Here is a 22,325-nt window from a genome sequence, read left to right as displayed (position 1 = left end):
ATGATCAATAAATAGCTATTGATAATATTTATATATACACATATTTTTAAGTTGGGTTTCTTAACATTTTTGGTGTCTGTGACCTATTTGGTAGTTTGGTGAAACCTAAACACCGCTTCTCTAAATACTGTTTTCAAAGACATAAGATAGATTGGATTATCAAGGAAACTGATTACACAGAAATATATTTATCAAAATATTTAAAAAAGAAGACAAATCCATAGGCCCCAGGTTAAGAACCAACCACTGGTCTCTAGAGAGACCAAGTATAGGGGGGGAAGAAAGGGAAGAGGCAGTCAATGCATATTTAGTAAGCTGAAAAGGACCAAGATATAACTAGTTAAAATGATAGGCCACCTTAAACAGTTAAATCTTACAAAGAGAGGGAAGCTAAAAGCAAATAATTTTACCTGTTTTAGAAAGAGGATGGTTTACAAGCTGTCGAATGACATGGTTTTCTGATGATCTTAGGAGTAATACGATGTCAGTTGGAAGAGTATCCCTATTTTTAGCTAAGAACCCACTTGCATTATAAAGGACCTGTTGATAAAAAATATGGTCATAACTGTCCATTATAAGAGACATTTGGAGAACTTTGGGTATTAGAATCACAAAGAAAGATGTGATCTTTGTGTAAACATCCTTGTTATGATGTTGTTGATTCCATGATCATAGTTTGTATTTAGGTACTATGAAATTTGGAGGTTTTTAAAAGATCATTTTAGTTCCAGGGACTCCTTCCAGTATCATTGCCAAAAAGAAGTAGAAATACATGTGGCTCTTTGACAAGAGGGAAAAAAAATGAATAATTAGTAAGCTTAGTTAGAAAGTAGTACACAAATTGTGTGAGAAATTCAATGTATTTATATACAACCTTCAATTTCTTTATTTAGCAAATGAAGGGAGTGAAGTAGATGATCTTTAGAGTCTCTTCTAGGTCAAATTCCACAATCCTATGATATTATAAATGCTTTTTAGGGACAAGCAGCTTGCCTTTCATTAGAGAAAAAGGATATGGTTTGGTGAATGATAGAGGGTTTGGGGTTTACTATGATATAATAGGTGGCTCATCAGGAGTGAATACGTTATATTTTAATACAATTGATTTCCCTTTATAATCCTATGTTGCAGAAGGAAATCAACTGTATTAAAATATAATTATGAAAATATGTTTCAAAAGCTAAGTTCATAGGTAATAATAGGCTATGAAAACTTTTCATTACAGGGATCAAGTTTAGTGGCTTATATTTCATTTCTGTTCTGTGTAGAGAGAAATAAAAGGGAAACATGGGGTTAATTTTTATGTTTGTCTTACCTTTCCTGCATAATGATGAATTCCAAAAGTAAGCTCCAGTCTTTTAGCCCTCCAGAAGTGCTTTGATTTCAAGTTAACTTCAAATTTTTCTGTAGGAAACACACATCACGGATCTTCATGGGGCATCTTGTCTTGCACAATAAGGCTCATATGTTTATGTAATGTAGGCATGAACTTATTAATTATCAAAAGAAGGCACATCATCTATGTCAGAGAGGGATTAGATTTGTGCTCCTTGGTGCCCTTAGGGGCTATTAGGGCCTATAGCACTTAGCCCACATAAATCTAGAAGAAGGGATAGGTATTGCAGAAAGACAGATTTGAGTTCTACATATGGTTAGCATTAGTAACAATGAGAGCTATCCCAAAATGAAATAGGTTGCTGTAGGAGGTAAGGAGTTATCCATCACTAGAAGTCTTTGATAGGGACTAGCTGCATTTTTTATCTGGGATGTTGAAGAGGGGATTCTCATTCAGATAATAATATGGTAACTGATGGTAAGGCAGTAGTGTTCAAGGTGGGACTTCTGGAATCACCCAAAAGGCTACAAAGATAACCAGTGGGAGAACGGGAAGATAGGTTTCATCATATTTGATGACATATCCCAGATAACCAATTGTGGGGATTATCTCCACCTCATCCTCACCTACCCCTTACTCACCATAGTCTGACATTCTCTCACTTCTATACTCCTTCTTATAATGTTTAAGTTTCCAACCTCTCCATTTCTGCCCAGAGGGGGGCCTTTCATGTAATAGTATAACTGAGTAACTCAGTAACCTGAGACTTGGACACAAGGCAGCAGCTACTCAGTTGTGATTGGGAGTAATTCTCCCAAACATCCCCAGCTTACCTGTCCCCTGTTCCCCACATCACATTATGACTGGGGGAGCAGGATCATCTTTTTCCTGATAGGGAGTGTGCGTGATTAAAAAAACAACTTTGGAACATAAGGTATGCTAAGAACTTTACATAATCATCATATTTGATCCTTCCAACAATGCTCTGAGGTTGTTATTATTATATCAGTATTACAGATGAGAAAACTAAGGCGAAGCAAGATCAGGTGCCTTGCCCTTGGTCACACAACTGTTATGTCTCAGAAACAAGATATAAAGCCTTGGGGCTCTCAGTCAAGTCCAAGATTCTCTCCAATATGCTACACTGCCTCTCTAGATTACTATAGAGTTTTCTTTCAGATTTGAGGTTCTATAATTCAAAGACAATAATAAACAAAGTTAGGGAACCCACTCAATTTCCTTTAGATATTGCCAGAACTTGAGAGCTCTGATTTCAGAGTTTTATAGAGATTTCATCTAATGGCTTTTTCCTTACAGAAAAGCCTTGAAAATTCGTTTGAATTCTTGGAAGAGTATTTAGATTTCATTATAAAAATGACTTGCTTTTGTCTAGTACTTTAAAGATTAAAAAGTGCTTTTCTCACAATAAGTCTCTGAGGTAGATGGTGCAAGTATCCTCATTTTACAGATGGGAAAAACTAATTTGTACATGATCATATGCTAAACAGTCCTGTAGTTATGATTTGATTACAGGTTTCATGATGTAAATCCAGAGTTCTTTTCACTAAATTATGAAATTAACCATATGCATTTAATAGTAGGCAAAGGTTCTTAACCATTTTTATGTGTCTTTGATCTTTCTGGCAGTCTGATAAGCAGATATCTTTTCTCAGAATGATTTTTTTTTAAAGCAATTTGGGTTAAATGACTTGTCACACAGCTAGTAAGTGTCTGAGGTTGGTTTTGAACCCGGGTCCTCCTAACTCCATAGCTAGTTCTCTGTCCATCAAGTTGCCCCCAGAATAATGTTTTCAATGAATTGAATAAAATTCAAAGGAAATCAATTATATTGTAATACAATTATAAAAATATTAAGAATTTAAACCCACAGAGTCCAGATGGAGAGCCCTTGGAGTGAAGATGCTGTTGATTCTGGTTGATTGAGGAATTTTTATTTTAAAAAATCAACTAGTAAAATGTTTTCCATTTTCAGAGAGTTTAAGGTTCATATTACCCTAGAAACTTGACAAATCTAATGTTTATTTTTATGTAGGTTAGGGGGAGGTGTAGTTGTAGAGTTGTAAAAAATAACCTACTGGGGGAACAGATTATGAGAATTTCTATGGTTCTCAGGCATAGAATCATCAATAAAGCATCATTAAGAAGAAGATATTCATATGAGATACTTTTTGAGAGCATAACTAAAACTTGTTCCTTTCAACACTGAAATAAAAAATCTGCCACACTAAGACAAAGTACCTACTGCTATACTTTCCAGAAGAAATCACTCTCCTTAGAAGAAAGTGAATGTTTTGAAACTTCTTTGTTCAATCTCAGTTGACTGGGAAGTTATTCTTTCCTTTTCATCTTCAGTTTTATTAGACAACCAACTAAAAGGACAGCATGGGAGATTCCTGTTGAGACTTAAAAGAAAAGAACCAGGCTTGGACTCAGGAAAACTAACTTTAAGTTCTGATTCTACTGCCAATATCTATTGGATTTTTCTCATCTGTATAATGGGCATAATAATATCTCATTACTTAACTCACAGATTGTTGTGAGGGAAATTATGAAGTGCTATACAAATCTGAGTTATAATAGGTATATTCTACTTTAAAGTGTACTATCAAAAGTGATGAGAGGAATAAACCCCTAGACTTTAACCATGTTAAATGGAAGTGGAATATTAGTCTATCCCAGTAACACTGATCTATCATCATTAAGGAAGGAAAGGAGATTATCCTCAAGTGTTATTTTTTTCTTAAGAAGATAACTAAACCTTTTTCTTTTGAATACTGAAATTAAAAAGAAATCATATTTAGTGAAATGCTTTCAAAATTTACTTCACACTTCATCTACCTCTTAAGCAGAGTGTGCCAAATGTACTTTAATCTTTTCTTAATGTCCCAGGGTTTTTATTATGAATATGTCTGATTATGTTGTGGTACATGTAATGTAATAATGCTTTCATGGGCCATGGACTTACATAGGCTTGTTTGAATCTACACTAAATGATCTCAGGTCACCATAGAATATGCTATTTTATTTCCTTTTCTCTTCTATATCTGCATTTAACAGAGTACTTGGTTCTTAGCAGGTATTTAATATTTACCGACTGTTCTGCTGCCAATGTCATCTTTCACTTATCTGCCAATTTTCAGCATTTTGGAGCTTCTACTTATGCTGTACTTCTTTCCTTTTTGCTTCTAATTTTGGATTTGGTAAATTTTCAGGACCTAGGAAAAGTCCACTTGAGGGTACCCATGGTTAATATGGGTATGGGGGAGACAGAGAAGTAGAGGCAGCAACCCAGTAGAACTTTCCTAATGTTCCCCTCCAAACAACTTAAAAATAACATATAAAATTGAATATTGGCCTGGCAGGGTCAACAAAAGGTCCCAGTGAGACATTTTTTTCAAGCACATGACAATTAAGAAGTCTATTAGGTAGGTAGAAGAGATCTGTAACATTGGAGTGGGGAGCCGGCCTGGTATCCAGCAGCACTAGGTCTGAGCCTTGGAGGTAGGTACAACATCAACATCTGCTTCAGGAACTCTCAGACCAGGGATTGTTAAGAGGGTCTGACAAGAGGGTCAGGAAGACATTATAGGGAATCCTTTGATGACACTACTGGGATCTGGTTTTAGACTGCCAACTAAAAGAATAGTCTCTGCTGAGACTTAAAGGAAAAGAACCAGACTTGGAGTCAGACACACTTTTACTTAACGCCTAAACTTCTTAAGTTGTCATAGGCTTGAAAAATGTCACTTTGACCTTTTATTGACTCTGACACTCCAGAATTCAATTTTTTATGTTATTTTTAAGTTGTTTGGAGGGGAGTGTTATGAGAGTTCTGCTGATTTGCTGCCTCTATTCCTCTAACTTTGAAAGTAGAGTAACTAACAGTATCATTTGTTTGGTGACTTTATTGCCCATTTGCAATTCTGGGATGAAGTTCAAAGATGGAGAGGAGATACTTGTTGATTAGTCACAAAGAAACAGTTTAGGTGAGAGGGAGCACTAATGCAGGGGGAAAAGGAAACCTTGGTAAAGACTAGAGCACAGACAAAGAAAGATTAGAACTCTTCATGGATCATACTATCTACTACAAGACTCAAGAAAAGCATAAAATATATCAGAAACATAAAAATACAAATCATAAAAAAATTAATAAGGTTCAAACTGTTTATAATCCTATATGGAAAGATGATTCATGTAATTCATAAAATCTTTGTCATTATTAGGGCAGTTAGAAGGATTCTATATAGACTGAAGGCATGTGACTCTGTTATGGTGGGATGATATTAAAAAAAAACATGAAGGAGTAAGAAATAGGGATATACTGAAAAAGGGGAAAGGTAGAAGAAGAATGGGGAAAGTTATCTCACATAAAAGAGGCCCACAAGGAAGAGCTTTGATAATGAAAAGGAACTCACCATAGAGTTGAGTGTAGAAATTTATCTTACCCTATAGAAAACCAAGAAGGGAAGGGAATGAGAGAAAGAGGGAGTGAAAACAGGGAGGACATATTAAAGGACGCAGTGTTCAGAAGCAAAACAGAATTTTGAAAAGGGAAAGGGGAAAAAAAAGAGAAGAATAAAAAGAAAACGAAATCATAGAGGGAAATAGACACTTAGAAATCATAACTGAGAATGTGCATGGAATGAATTCAACCGTAAAAGAGAAGGATAGCAGAGTAGATTAAAAACCAGATTCCAACAATAGTTTACAAGAAACACACGAAATAGAAACACGCAGAGACCCACACATTCACACACCTATAGATAGTGAGGCAAAATTAAAAATATTTATAGCAATATCTCTGACAAAATTCATTTCTCAAGTTTAAAGGGAACTGAATCAAAGTTATAAAAGTAAAACTCATTTCCCAATGAATTGTCAAAAGATATTAAGTGGTGATTTTGAGAAGAAATCAAAATTATTTATAGTTCTATAAAAAGGTCTAAATCACTATTGTTTAGAGAAATGCAAATTAAAACTCTGCATTTTTATTTTACTCTTGTCAGAAACAAAATATGCTAGATGAGATAGGGACACAAATGCAGTACTAATCAAAACTATTGATAAGTCAGATGAAAAATGTATCAAATCATTCTTGATTAGAGAAATGCACTTTTCAACAATTCTGCAATTAAATTCTGCACATTAAACAACTCACAACTATTACAGTAGATATCATGGCAGAAAAGGAAAATGATAAATGTTGGAGGAGGTATGGGAAAATAGGAACACTAATGCACTATTGGTGGAGTTGTAAACTGATCCAACAATTCTGGGGAATAATTTGGAATTATGCCCAAGGGCTATAAAATTGTGCATATACTCTTTGACCTAGCAATGTCAGTAGTGTATTTACATCCCAAAGAGATCAGAGCAAAGGGAAAAAGATCCAGTTTTACAAAAATATTTCTAGCAACACTTTTTTTGTGGTGGCAAAAAAAAAAAAAAAAAAAAAAACAAAACACTGGAAATTGAGGGGATGCCCATCAAGTGAGAAATAGTTGAATAACTTTGGTATATGATTAAGATGAAATACTATTATGGTATAAGAAATGGTGAAAAGCATGGTTTCTCAAAATTCTGGGAAGAATTATATGAACTCTGAGTATAAACTGAAGTCTAATTTCTTTGCTTTATTTTTCTTGCCTTTTTGGTAACATGGCTAAAATGAAAATATATTTTGTATGATTTTATATATATATATATGTATATACATGTATATACATATATATATGCATATATATATATAATTATTTGACTTTTCAGTAGTTAAGGGAGAGATAGGAGTGAGGATGAGAATTTAGAACTCAAAAATTAAAAGAAAAATGAAAGTAGGACAGCTAGATGGCACAGTGGATAGAGTGCCTGCCCTGTAGTCAGGAGGACCAGAGTTCATATTTGACCTAAGACAATTAATACTTCCTAATTGTGTGACCCTGGACAAATCACTTGACCCCAATTGCCTTAGCAAAAAAAATGAGAAAACAAATAATTAAAAAAAGTGGTTATGGCCATCTTTGCAGATTATAATGCATGAACTTTGTATAAAATATTTCTATATTTTCAGGTTCACTACTATCTTGTGAATAAATGAAGTTGTTAGAAATCTGACTTTTGGGAAAATGTGGAATCAATGACCTGATACAGTGGAACCCTAGAGCATTTTAGATTTAGAATGAGTTTTAGAGAGAAGTATTATTGAAAGAAAAGGGGTTTTAGTTTGACTAAAAGTTCACTGTGCAAAATTCACTTACCAACAAGGGTCTGATCAGTGGCGTTAGGGAATCGACTTTCTTCATCAAGTAGAGCAAGCAAACCCATTGGTTTCTCCAGAAACATATCTAAAATAGGCCGATTATCTTCATATTCAATAACTCTAGCATCAACCTCTTCATTTAGATATTCATTCTATAATAAATAATAATACATTAAAAATCATTCAGTTACAAGTTTCTGTTTTCTTTTGGAAAATTATTTTTAGCCCTTTTCAGGTATTAGTGTATAAGAGATCAATCAATAGTAATTTTTTGAAAATTCAATGTATGTATATTATAATAAAATTCCTTTTCTATGACAATATTCTTAATCTAAGAGCATCATTTTATTTCTCTCCACAGTGCTGCGAGCTCTTTTGTAGATAGAATGTTTAATACAGCAACAAATAGAAGTCTAATTTTTATGCAAAAGAAATACAGATATCTCAAAGTCTTTTAGAATGAAGATGAAGCATGACAATGCTTAAATGCTTAGAAAACTGTAAGAATTTATGGAATTTTGATCTGATCAAAGACAAAAGAGATCTCATCAAAATTAAATCTATTATCCAAGCTTGAAATGCTGTTTGGCATCTACAGAAATAAACGTTTTCATAAATCTTCAATCAAGAAAGTGACAGCTGCAATGTGATGAAGGGAATTTCATTAATAACAATATTAGATTCACGATGTCCAAAACTGAACTTGTATCTTTTACTGCAAACCTGCTCAATTTTCTGATTTCTCTCTTTTTCAGTGGTATAGCATTTATTCAGTAGACTTTGTAAAGAATTTGGAGTCAGGAGATTTGGTTTTAAACTCTAGTTTTGCAAGTTACTATTTGTATGATCTGCATTTGTCACTTACTCTTTATGGGTCTCAATCTTGCTCATCTATAAAATGAAGGCAGTTAGATTAGATAGCCTCAAAGTTCCTTCCAACACTAAATGGTCTCAGAAAACTTTAGATTTTTCTTTGATTTTTTTTCTTTCTTTCAACCTCCACATCCAATCAGTTGTCATGTATAATTGTTTTTACCTCTGAAGTATTTCTTACCTTTACCCCCTTCTCTCTGCCCCCATTGCTAATACCCTTAGGTATTCATTATTATTCATCTGAAATATTTTAAATAGTCTCCTTACTGATCTTTCTGACACTGAGATTCACTCTTCTCCATCCTATATTGCATACAATGTTGTTAGATGTACACAGAGGTATTCCTATCAATTCTCTGTTCAGAATACTTTACTGGTTTCTGTCTCAATGGAATAAATTTCAAACCCATAGTTTGGCATGTTATAGCCCTTCATGAGGTGCTACCATGAGACCTTTTCAGTGTACCTTTCAGTACACTATTCCCTACTATGTAGTTAAATTTAAATAGTTAAATAGTAATCATTCCTTACTTTCCAACTCCTCCATGCCTCACTATTCCTTCTACTTGGAATATCTTTGATGTTTAAATTCTACTCATTTAATGAAAAACTATCATTCTGTAAAAATGATGAACAAGCAGATTTCAGAAAAACATGGAGGAAATTTTATTCAATTTTATTCAATTATAGGAATTGTTAAAAAAAAAAAAACAAAAAACAAGCAAAACCAAACTGTATTTCATTGCTTGAACTTAGTCCTGCATGCTGGGAAGCTGGAACACCTCTGCCTGCTGCTAGATTATTCTGACCAGAAACCCAGTCAGATTCAAAGACTGATGCATGGAGTTTTCTGCCACCCATAGGTCTTATTTGAAAAGTGATCCTGTACTAGTCAATCAATTAGCTATTGTTTCCATATTCCACTGATTGAATACAGACATGGAAGAAATGGGACACCTCTTTTTTGTTTAAGGTAATTGCACCTGTTCACTTTCTCCCTTCCAACTTAAAAGGTCCCCAATTTTTTCTCCAATTAGAAATCAGGTTAATTAATTTTGCATCCTGGTTAATTATTTTTTAAAAATAATTGTTTTTATTTGATCAGTTGTTTTTAATGCATAAAACGTCTTCTGTTATATTCAGGGTTCAGTGACAAGGCTGAGGAGGCTTGGTCATGGTTTCTTAAGCAATTAGCAAATATTGCTTAATAAATCGATATGCCTGGAAGCTTGAACTTTTGTTTTCTCAGACTTTTATCTTTTATCTGCCACATTTTGGAGTTACAGGATTAGATATTTTGAACCAGAGGAGATTTACCATGTTGTATGGACCAATTTCCTCCTTTTATAGAGGAGAAAACTGAGGTCTAGAGGTAAAATAACTTGCCCAAGGTCTAAGTGGTAAAGGTAGAATGTGATTCCATGTCTTTAGGTATCAAATATAATGTTTTTTCACTATAACAGGATACCTCCCCAAAATATTTACAGTGGACAATAATAAGAGATTATCTTGAAAGGCAGAATGAGGCCAGATTAAGAGTCTTGAATGAATGGCTAAGTACTTGGATTTTCCTTTGAAGGTTAATGAATGTGTGCTGATATGTGTGATAAAAGTGATATTGTGGACGAATTACTTTGGCAGTGATATATGGAGTAGATGGGCCTGGAAAAAAAGATTAGAGTCTGGGAAATGACTTAAGAAACTATTGCAAAGCTCAGGCAGGAAATATGAAAGCTCTGAAGGAGGATGATGGCAGTGAAAATATAAGGGAGAGGGCATATTTCAGAAACAGTAGAAAAAAATGAAAAAAAAAACTTAGGCAAAGATTAAATTGATGTGAGGGAGAGAGGAGGAATAAAAAATGACTTTGAGTTTTCTGGTGCAGACAAGTGGGATAATAGTGATATTACTAAGAGAAATCAGGACAGAAAGAAACAGATTTTTTTAAGGGAAGACAGGAACTCCCATTTTGGACATGTTGGGCCTAAGAAATAAATATGGTACACAGGTAAATATGTGTAGGAGGCATAAAAGATAAAGGTTATTCAGAAAAGCATTAGAAGCCCATTTGAACTGTTGCAAAGTAAGCAGAACTAGGAGAATAATGTACACAATGCCTAAAATAATGCAAAAAAAACAACACAAATGGTAACAGAGTTCCAAATTCAGAGATCATATAAAAGAAAAAGAACCAGCCACAAAGTAGTTAGAGAGTTAGAGAGCTCCAAATTCAGAGATCATATAAAAGAAAAAGAACCAGCCACAAAGTAGTTAGAGTTAAATTTATGGAATTTAAGAAAGTGGGTGATTATGTGTCAAATCTTGCAGATAAATCAGAGAAGATGACTAAGAAAAGCCATTGGATCTGACAGGAAGTCACTGATGACATTTAAGAAACCAATTTTAGGGTCAGAAGCTAAACTACAAAATATTGAATAGTGAGTAGTGGAACAAAAAGTGGAGAAGTCAAGTAGTTAATGTACAGTAATTTTTCCAGAAATTTGATGGAGAAAAAATAAAGTATGCAACAGAACAAATAGCTTGTGAATAAAATATCATGGAAGACATTCTTATTTTATACACATATTTCACATGTATGTTTACAATGGGAAAATCTGAAAAGACTTTGGTGAATAAGAATAAACTGAGGATACAAGAGAAAAAAAACTGGTTAAAGAAACTCTCAGAAGAGAAGAGAAGGCATGGCAGCAAAGGCAGGTAGATTTGTCTTGGAAAGAGGGGCTACTTTGTTACCTTATTCAGCAGTAGGAGAGATGGATGTAACAACAGTTATTCTGAGGTAAAAGGAGAAAAGTTGCATTGGGATTGCCTCCTACTTTTTTTTGGTTGTTGATGAAAAAACTGTGGCTGTGTGGTGCTATGAATGAGAGAGTTGGAGTTTGGATGTTAAGTCTAAAGCGATGTGGGGAAAAAAGTATGGGACCAACAAGATAACACTAAGGTGGGATAGAGATTCAATTCAATAACATATATTTATAAAGCTGGCATCAGTTTTTTTGTGGAAGCCTGGAGGGACCCAACATTATTTAAATAATAAAATATCTAATAATGACAGCTAGCCCTCATGTAGCAATTTAAAATTTGCACAGTGCTTTACAAATGTTATTTCATTTTATCCTCATAACAACTCTGAACTACTGGCACTATTATTATTCCCATTTTACATATGAGGAAACTGAGGCTGAAGGAGGTCAGATAGCTAATGTATCTGAATTAGGATTTTAACCCAGGCCTTTCTAAATTCTGGACCAGAGTTTTACCTTAACATCACTTCGATATTTTTATCTTTCTTTTAATACTTCATTGTGCCCTAGAAATGACATTGTTCTCAAAGGATATGTCCCTCTGGATTACAAGCCCTCCCAAACCATACTAGTTCTTACCAAATTGGAAAGATTTCAAAAATTAGGCTACTGATGAGCAAACAGTTTACATTCATTTCCCAGTGTTCTTTCTTTGGGTGTAGCTGCTTCTGTCCATCATTGATCAATTGAAACTGAATTAGCTTTCTTTATCAAAGAGATCCACTTCCATCAGAATACATCCTCAAACAGTATCGTTGTTGAGGTATATAATGATCTCCTGGTTCTGCTCATTTCACTTAGCATCAGTTAGTCTCGCCAGTCCTCTCTGTATTCATCCCGCTGGTTATTTCTTACAGAACAATAATATTCCATAATGTTCACATACCACAATTTACTCAACCATTCTCCAATTGATGGGCATCCATTCATTTTCCAGCTTCTAGCCACTACAAACAGGGCTGCCACAAACATTTTGGCACATACAGGTCCCTTTCCCTTCTTTAGTATCTCTTTGGGGTATAAGCCCAGTAGAAACACTGCTGGATCAAAGGGTATGCACAGTTTGATAACTTTTTGAGCATAGTTCCAAATTGTTCTCCAGAATGGCTGGATGTGTTCAACAATTCCACCAACAATGTATCAGTGTCCCTGTTTTCCCACATCCCTCCAACATTCCACATTATCTTTCCCTGTCATTCTAGCCAATCTGACAGCTGTGTAATGATATCTCAGAGTTGTCTTAATTTGCCTTTCTCTGATTAATAATGACTTGGAGCCTATTTTCATATGTCTATAAATAGTTTCAATTTCTTCATCTGAGAATTGTCTGTTCATATCTTTGACCATTTATCAATTGGAGAATGGCTTGATTTCTTACAAATTAGAGTCAATTCTCTCTGTATTTTAGAAATGAGGCCTTTATCAGAACCTTTGAAGCAGTGCATATTCTCAATGAACTGCTAGTTTAATAGTTATGGTCAGCACATGTGCAAAACTGTTTGTGGCAGTCCTTTTTGTAGTGGACAGAAACTGGAAACTGAGTGGATGCCCATCAATTGGAGAATGGCTGAGTAAACTGTGGCATATGAATATTATGGAATATTATTGTTCTGTAAGAAATGACCAACAGGATGATTTCAGAAAGGCCTGGAGAGACTTACATGAACTGATGCTGAGTGAAATGAGCAGAACCAGGAGATCATTATACACAGTGACTAGATCAGTTCTGACAGACATGGCTCTCTTCAACAGTGACATGATTCAAACCAGTTCCAATTGTTCAGTGATGAAGAGAGTTATCTACACCCAGAGAGAGGACTGTGGGAACAGAGTATGGAACACAACATAGCATTTCTACTCTTTCTGTAGTTTGTTTGCTTGTATTTTTGTTTTCCTTCTCAGGTATTTTTTTTCTTTCTAGATCCAATTTTTCTTGTGCAGCAAGATAATTATATAAATATGTATACATATATTGGATTTAACATATATTTTAATATATTAATATATGTTGGACTACTTGCCATCTAGGGAAGGGGGTGGGGGGAAGAAGGGGAAAATCTGGAACAGAAGGTTTTGCAAGGGTCAATGTTGAAATTACTTATGCATATTTTTGTAACTAAAAAGCTTAAAAAAAATTAGTTATGGTCAGAAAGTCTCATTATCAGAGACTGGCCAGCAGGGGATGACTTTTTTTTTGTCCATAGCAACTAACAAAGACTTGACTAAGTTGAAGGGGCTGCCACCCACACTGTCCCATACTGAGGAAATGACAAATCCCTAAAGTGCTGAAGTAAGCAATAGCCATTGTAAGAGCCAGAATAAGCAGAATCCTTTGTTACTTCTTAAGGAGTACATAATAGACAATTCTGTTTACTAGGCACAAAAATTGGGCTTATAAATTATAAAGCTTCTTCTCCTTCAAGGTTACCTTGGCAGATTCATGCAGGCTTATGATTTTTACTATTAGACAGGCCATGATGACAGCATATTACAGTTTAAATGGTAACAGAAAAGTTCAAAAGTGATTTTTGTATATGACTTCCATTGAAACCATTGAAGGTTAAGATCCAAACTAATGCATCTGTCATTTCTATTTGCTTGTGTCAAATTCTACTAAAGTGCTTATGTGATAGGTCACACAAGACAGAGATGAGTAACTTGAAATATAATAGGCTCCACTTCAAAATACTTGCTATTTGGGTTGACTCAATGCTGACAGAGAAACAAAAAGGACTATTATTTAGTTTTATAAATTATGGCTAGGGAAATAATCAGAGGGAAAACCTCTCTATTTTAATATCTACAACCATAAAACATTAGCAGTGGAAGAAACTTAGAGATCCGCTAGTCCAAGCTTAAATAATTAGATAGAGAAGGGAGGATACTTGAATAAGATTGCATTTGAATTTGGTATTGAAGAATGCTTGAGATTTTAATAGATATAGATAGGCAAAGATGTTGGCAGTTTGGGGAGGTATGTGAGAAGCATATATGGAACCTATTTCTGGCAGAGGAAACTTTAGCAAAGACAGAGATGGGGAAGTTGTAGCTGTGAAGTGTATAGCATTTGCTCTGACTATGGTTAATGAAGTAATAGGCTGCTAATGCTAGAAATTTGGATTGGATCAATAAATGGAGAAACTTAAAAGGTAGAGTAAGAAGTATGAACTTAATTCAATAAGTCCTGGGGAATTGTTGAATCTGACTGAGCTAAAGAATGATATGATTGGACTTGCCATTTATGAGGAGTAGCATCTGGGAAGTAGGGAAAACTAGGGGATAGGTTGAAGAAGGGAACAACCTTTTGTAGTATAGCCTGTTCTCCCTGAATGAAGAAAAATAGTCTTAAAGAATGGAGTGGGTTAGTTATCACATTCTTCTCTTTGAGACTAAATGAAAGGAATACACAGAAAAGTCCCAAAGAGTCTCTTTTCCCTTAGCTATGGAATAAATAAAAACATTTGATGCATATAGGGCCCGAGTAATACTAATATAAAGAAAAGAGACAGTGTAGGATAGTGTCAAGAAAAAAAATAACTGACTTGGAAAATAGATCAATGAGAGATAATTTAAGAATTATTGGGCTGGTGGGAGGATTCTGGGAAGATGACTGACTGGGTCAGAAAATTCCAAGATTACCAGATTTCCCCCACAAACAAAAAAAAAGTGCTTTGGGATAAAACATTAGTGAAAAACAAATTAGATTGGTGCAGAACTGGAGTTCTCCAGGAACAACTTGAGAAGTACCAAAGAAAGACCCCAAGGCAGAGATATAATCGATGTCAAAAGTAAACACTTCTAAGTTCCACAGAGAGAGCAAATCAGAAACCCTGGGCTCAGAGGTGGCCTCAGCTAGAACTGCAGGAACTTTAACCTCCCAGACATTGTGGGGAGTTGGGTATCTAAATAAGGCCAGTTTGAGTGAATCTCTGCCCATAAGGAATGCCAGGCCCAACTGTGCTAGGGAGACTCATCCTGGTTAAGAAGAAACCAGCATACACTCAGAGAATGCAGTAGGGAACCTGCTGGCTGCTGGCAATTACAGGAAAGTGGAGTTCTTTTGGAATTTGGAGTTCCAGGCCAGAGGAAAGAAGTGGAATAAAGCCAGAGCATTCCCCATCCCCCAGGATTAGAGATGGTTACATTAATAAGTTCTCATTTTAAAAGTGAGCTGGCTAAGGAGAAAGAACCCTTAGATACTCATTGTGGAAATAGGGAAGACTAGGGTTCATTTTTAGAGGAGGACATTGAAAGAAAAAAAAAAGCCTCTTTTACCCCAAAGAGGAATGTTAAATGGCTACCTGACCTAAAAGAATTTACAGAAGAATTCAAAAGAGATTTTAAAAACCAAATGAGAGAGATTGAGAAAAAATTTAAAAAGCACCAAAAAAAATTTAAAAAGGAAATAAATCAAATAGAAAAGGAGATCCAGAGTCATAAAGAAGATGATTCTTTGAAAATTAGAATTAAGCATAAGATTGGAGTGAAACAAGATTCCCCACTATCACTATTACTATTAATATTGTATTACAAATGTTAGCTCTAGCAATAAAAGAAAAATAAATTAAAAGAATTAGAGTAGGTAATGAGGGAAACAAAATTATCACTCTTTGCAGATGATATTATGGTGTATTAGAGAATCCACTAAAGACTACTAGAAACAATTAACAACTTAAGCAAGTTGTAAGATACAAAATAAATCCACATAAATCATCAGCATTTTTATATATTACCAACAAAGTTCAGCAACAAGAGATACAAGGAGAAATTTCATTTAAAATACTGGAGATAATATGAAATATTTGGGAGTCTACCTGCCAAGACAAAGTCAGGAACTATATGAACTAAATTATAAAGCACTTTCCACACAAATAAACTCAGATTTAAACAACTGGAAGAATATCAAGTACTCACGAGCAGTCATTATAATAAAAATGACAATTCTACCTCAATTAATTTACTTATTAATAACAGTGCCATACCAATCAACTGGCAAGAAATTACTTTACAGAGCTGGAAAAAGATAGTAACAGTTCATCTGGAAGAATAAAAGATCAAGAATTTCAAGGGAATTAATGAAAAAAAAATGCAAAGGAAGGTGCCCTATTCATACCAGATCTAAAATTATATTTTAAAGCAATGGTCACCAAAACCATTTGGTACTGGCTAAGAAATAGATTAGTTGATCAGTGGAATAATCAGCTTTATAAGACACAATAGTCAGCACCTATAGTAATCTAGTATTTGATAAACCTAAAGATCCTGGGTCCTGGGGTAAGGACTCATTATTTGACAAAAATTGTTGGGAAAAATTGGAAATTAGTATGGCAGAAATTAGGCACTGACCATGTACCAAAATAAGGTCAAAATGGGTTCATGATTTAGACATAAAGAGTGATATTATAAGTAAAGTAGAGCAAAGGATAACCTCAGATCACAACACAGTATTTTCGCCATTTTTGTTATTTGCTTGCTTTTTTTCCTCTTTCTCATTTCTTTTTCTTTTTTGATCCTATTTGTCTTATGCAGAATGATAAATGTGGAAATATGTAGAGTAGAATTTCATATGTTTGACCTATATTGATTGCTTGCTGTCTAGGGGAGGGAGTGGGGGAAGAGAGGAAGAAAAATTTGGAGCACAAAGTTTTGCAAGGGTGAATGTTGAAAACTATCTTTGCATATATTTTGAAAATAAAAAGCTATTATTATTAAAAAAGAAAATCAGAATTGGACAAGGGGAAGCCAGTGAAGTTATAAGAGATTAAGAAATAATAAAACAAAATATAAAGAATGAAAAAATAGAAGACAATATGAAACATTTTAGAAAAAAAAACAATAGCTCTGGAGAAAAGATCAAGGAAAAAATATAAGAATAACAGGAATACCTGAAAACTGTGACTCCCCAAAAGAATCTTGATACAATAATATAAGAAATAATCAATGAAATTGTTGTCAAATGATAGAAGATGAAGGGAAAGTAGAAACAAAAAATCCACCAATCTTCACCTCAAAGAGACCACACAAGGAAAACACATAGGAACATTATTGCTAAATTTTCAAACCCTCATAGCAAAGACAAAATTTTACAAGAAACAAACAAACAAAAATTCCAATTCAAATGTGCTGGAGCAAATATTAGAATTGTATAGGATCTACTAGGAGCTACATACAATAAAAGAGATGCAGCTTCTGGAATAGTACTGTTAACAATCAAAAGAACTAGACCTATAGCTAAAAATATTATATCCAGAAAAATTAAGTATAATATTGAACAAAAATTCCCCAGATTTTTAAATATTTTGTCTCAACCAAACCTGAAATTTAACATATAAGAGCCAACTTATATGAGTCAATAATTTCAAAAGTCTCAATAACAACAAATTGTTTATATTTTATATGTGGAAATATAAACCATATGTCGAGGATTGATATTAATAATTGGGTAGTCTAAAAGCAGATTGAGGTAAAGTTGAGTATGATCTGGCTATACAAGCAAAACTTTCTAGGAAAAGGTAAAAATAGCAATTAGGCTAGACAAATGAATTGCAGAGAAAGAAGTGATATAGAGGCATTAGATGGGGAAGGAAATCTGGTAGTACCTACTTCTATTAGGAATAGGTGAAGTAGGGAATAATACATACATACATACATACATACACATATACAAAAATATATACATATAATTCTTCAAACTCTATTATAAAGAAATATGGGAGAGGGAATAGGATAAGGGGTATAGAAGGGTGTTAGAATTATGGCAATGGGACAAGGTGTCTTGACTAATAGTAAAGGGTAGAATAGGACAAGGTGGAGTACAGAAAGATGTTTGGATTAAGGAGAGTGGAATAAGGTATATAGATTAATAGGAATGAGATAAAGAGGGAGGGAAAGAGTAGGAGGAGAACATAAGGAAGAGATCCGCAGGTGGGGAGGAGTGATTAAATAATAGTAAGGCAAGTTAAAGAGTAAAACTAAAGCAGAAAAGCTAGCAGGAATAGGAAATAAGAGGTATAAACAAACACAATAACAAGGATCAGGAGTAAAATTTATTAGGGAAAAAAAAAAGGAGGGCTAGTAATCATTAATCTCAGACAAAGTCAAACTTAAAGATTCAATCAAGACAGTAATCTACATTATATATCAGTAATATTAATATTGTTTTAGATACATTTCTACATATATGTAATGGGTATGTATGTATGTAGGCATGTATGTATGTATATATGTGGATAAGTATGCAGGTGTGTACCTATGTATGTATATATTTACATAAACGCATCCATGCTTGACTGTAGCCTGCTTACAGGAAGTGTGTGTGGGGGAATGAAAGAAAGGAGGGAAGGATAAAACAAAAAGTGCACAGTAAAGAATAAAACAATAAGAGAAGACGGGAGTGATGAATATAATGTCTTCTATTATTATATCTGTTTTCTTGAAATGGAAATTTATTCTTTGTGGTGTTCTTGTTCTTTAAAATATATAAGATGAATGGTTCTCTCTGGGGGAGAAGGTAGGTTTCTCAGGGGAGGTCTTCTTCGAGGCAGCCTTAGTATCAGTTCAGATCAATAATTACCCCAAATGCAGCCAGCTGGTAAAAATACAAACGTTTATTTTCTCCTTCCAAAGTAGCCTGGTTAGTTGAGGCCTCTCTCTCTGCTTGGTTCCAAGAGCTCCCTCCGAATATCTCCAAATCCAAAGGTTTTGTCCTTCAGCCTCCAGAGCCAGCACCAAGTTGAATCTGTCTTGCCTCTGAGAGAGCCTTCTCAATCTTCACTGAACTCTCGACTCGTAGCTTCTTCCTCTGAAAACTCCTCTTCCACCACCAGCCAGCCAAGTGGAAAATATTTTAATGAATCATTCTTCACTGGCTTATATATGACTCTTCTGAGAGAATGGGATTATGGGTTTTCTCCCATAGTGCTCTCTGGCCCTAAGAGCTTCAAGGGAGGTGTGAATTCAGATATCTCATACTAAACCCTGAAATTTCCCAAACGTGTGAACTCCAGTGAGTAAAGGTGCAAACACAAGCATTGTATCAATGAGTTCTATTTAGTACCTTGTTTCAGGTTCTGGCCCAAAACATCTTCTTGTAAGATCAGATCAATAATCTATCAACTCTAATGAGTTAGCAGTTTGTAAAGATTTCAACAATTCTTATATATTTTGAATTCTTCCTGACCTTCTTCTGGGCACATAACAGTGTTTCTTTTTTTTTTTTTCCCTGTCCTTGTTCTATTTGATTTTTTAATTTTGTATTTAGCTCTAAATCAATTAATCAATAATTATTGGACTATTTGAAAGTCATGATTAAAAAAAAAGAAAACTGAGACATCACCTTTCAAAAAATTATCAAAACTTCCTTGATATCCTAATTCCTGAGAATAAAGTAGAAATACAAGATCCCATTGATCACTTCCTGAAAGAGATAACAAAATGATAGCTGCCAGAAATATTACAGTAAAATTCAATGGTCCCCGTTAAAAAGAAAATGTTGCAAGCAGACAGAAACAAACATTTAAAATACAGAGACTTAGTTAACACTTCCACTTAAGGGTTGGAGGGCTTAGAATATGATATTCCAGAAAGAAAAGAAACTAGGATTATAACTAAGAATAACCAGCATAACTGAGTATAATCCTTAAGATAACTTAAACATCACAAGTCTACTAGAGGTAAATTATCAATGCATTAGTTTGCTTTCTATAAGCAACAGGTAAAGTTGTGATTCCTTTGAAAGTTCAAAGATTTCCAATAATCAGTTGTATAGAAACTGAAAGCACTAGATCATCTAGCCTAACTACTTTATTTTAGAAATCTAGTGGCTTTCCCAGTATCACAGAGGCATTAAGTAGCAGTCAGAATTAAGATTGAGATTTTTTTTTTACCTCAAATACATTATTCTTTTCAATAAAACCACACCTAGGAATACTAGGTGCAATGAAAAGGACACTAAAATTTCATGTGCACTATCAAATAGTTCAGGATATAATATCTCAGTAGAAACAATATAACAAAAAAAGGCATTAATTCTTCTTCAGATAATAATATGCTTATTTGTTTTTATCCTTTTTAAAAAACCAGTTAATTTAAGCTTTTCAGTCCTATATTTCAATATAAAATACTTCATCCTTTCTTCAAGAGAGATGTCTAGTTTTACCATTTGCATTTAAGCATACAAAGCTTTTGTCCATTCAATGGACAATGGATCAGAGACAAAAGCAACCTTCCTATATTTTTTCTAAGAACTACATAAGGATGACATTTAGGTGTTCTAGTTTGTCTTGTTGTGTCATTCAGTAGTGAGCTATAGCTTAAGCGAATTCTAACCATGCAAAAAATTTTAGTGGCTGCCCTTTCTGAGTCCTTGGATCATAGAGGGTAGATGAAGCAATGTTCTGATCCATCATTATTTTCCTTAGCTTGACCTTTTCAAGTCATGAGCAGATTTCCATTTTTAGTTTTAAATTGAAGGCAGTCTTTTAATGATTTAACCCTTCCTTCTTTCTCTAGAAGATTGAATTTAAGAGTATAAGGTTGCTTTTATCCTACAGTGAGCTCTTTTATTTTGTTTGTTACTAGAATAATTTTATATCATATGATGGTTTGGTTTGTCTCTGTAGAAATAACTGTTGTCTTTGTAAGAGTACTTTATTGAAGTGCAGGAAGTTAGATGCCCTTCCTCCAGTTGCATAGTAGTCAAGGCAACACACATTTATTAAGTACTTACCTATGTCCCATAGTGCTATGCTAAATATTGGAAGTACAAATATAAGCAAAAAGAAACACAAACCCTGCCCTCAAAAGGGATTACATTCTAATGAAGGAAGATAATATACAAAAGATAACTGGAAAGAAGGTGTATGTTTGGAGAGAGAATGAAGGCTCTTGACCAGGGTACATGGTGTTGAATTCCAGTTTATCTAGGAGAGGAATGAAGATTCATTGATGTGAGACCCTCCTCAAAATGGAGGCTCTAAGAATTCACCAATGGCAGAAAGCCAGGATAGAAGGGAGTATCTTATGGCTATAAAAGGGCTACAACCCTGAAGAACTGGAATGCTGTTTCTGATCACTTTTGCTGCTGCTAATCTGTGCATTTATTTTCTTCTTTTTCTTCTTTCATGTCTTATGAAACTTATCCCCCATTTCTTAAGTATAAAAATATTCTTTTTTCTTTCATGAGGTAGACTAGTCATCTCAATAGGTCCTGTCTTTAAGTGTGGCTCTCTTCAAAAGTTGTGTTTGTTTATTCTGAGTTCTAAGAAGTAGACTTTTGGCTAAAGTTATTTATTTTTTCCCCTCATTCCTTTCTCTAATGTACTTCTAGTTTCAATACCATTCTGGAAGCTAGAAGATTTGAGAAGCATGAGAATTTTTAGAAAGATGGTCTCTGGATAATGAGATTACAATAATGATCATTGGAGAAGTCTATTTAAGAATCATAGAATCTCTGAGTTGGGGAGCCTTGGAGGTCATTTATACCAGGGGATGGACAAGGCCTATGTCTTTTTTTATAGCACACTGCACGTAGTGGAAATATAGGAAACATTTTAAAAACTGAAACCCCCATTGTAAAATTGAAACACTCCACAGATTATTAAGCACTAAAGAATCTTAGTTCTTAATATAATGATATTTTCAAATGATATTATGAATGTTCTACTAAAAATATTTTATTTTCTTAAAGTACATAGGAATATAGCATTGATCTTTCTATATTCCTTGATTGCTGGTCTGTGTTGCATAATGAAAAAAACTTCCATTTAGTTTTTGTCATATCCTGAAGTCTGTAAACATCATGAAAGTGTGATTTTCTCTCCAGTGCCTTACACTGCACTGACTTTACAGTCACTGAATGCCTTTATAGGCATTCTATACCTGTTCATATGAAAAGGAAGTTGTATTGCTTTCAAAAGTTACTCCTCTAAAGTTACAGCTAAGCAGTTTAACTCTAGTGAAAAAACAATTTGTCTTTATAGCAGAAATAGAGACAGATGGTGCAAAACCCATTGAG

General features: G+C 34.2%; 1 protein-coding gene across 1 annotated transcript in view; it reads right to left on the bottom strand.

Annotated features, from left to right (window-relative positions):
* The window catches only part of MYO3A (myosin IIIA), a 216,293-nt gene that overhangs the window by 61,288 nt on the left and 132,680 nt on the right, over window positions 1-22,325 (bottom strand). Inside the window, exons 19-21 of the mRNA XM_052001420.1 lie at window positions 7,612-7,765; window positions 1,316-1,404; window positions 411-540 (exon numbers count right to left, since the gene is read on the bottom strand). Coding sequence (XP_051857380.1) covers window positions 411-540; window positions 1,316-1,404; window positions 7,612-7,765 — 373 coding nt within the window. The remainder of the gene's footprint in view (window positions 1-410; window positions 541-1,315; window positions 1,405-7,611; window positions 7,766-22,325) is intronic.

The sequence above is a fragment of the Antechinus flavipes genome, chromosome 5, assembly GCF_016432865.1.
Source record: "Antechinus flavipes isolate AdamAnt ecotype Samford, QLD, Australia chromosome 5, AdamAnt_v2, whole genome shotgun sequence".
NCBI classification, from domain to species: domain Eukaryota; kingdom Metazoa; phylum Chordata; class Mammalia; order Dasyuromorphia; family Dasyuridae; genus Antechinus; species Antechinus flavipes.
This window is presented reverse-complemented; position numbering and strand designations above follow the sequence as displayed.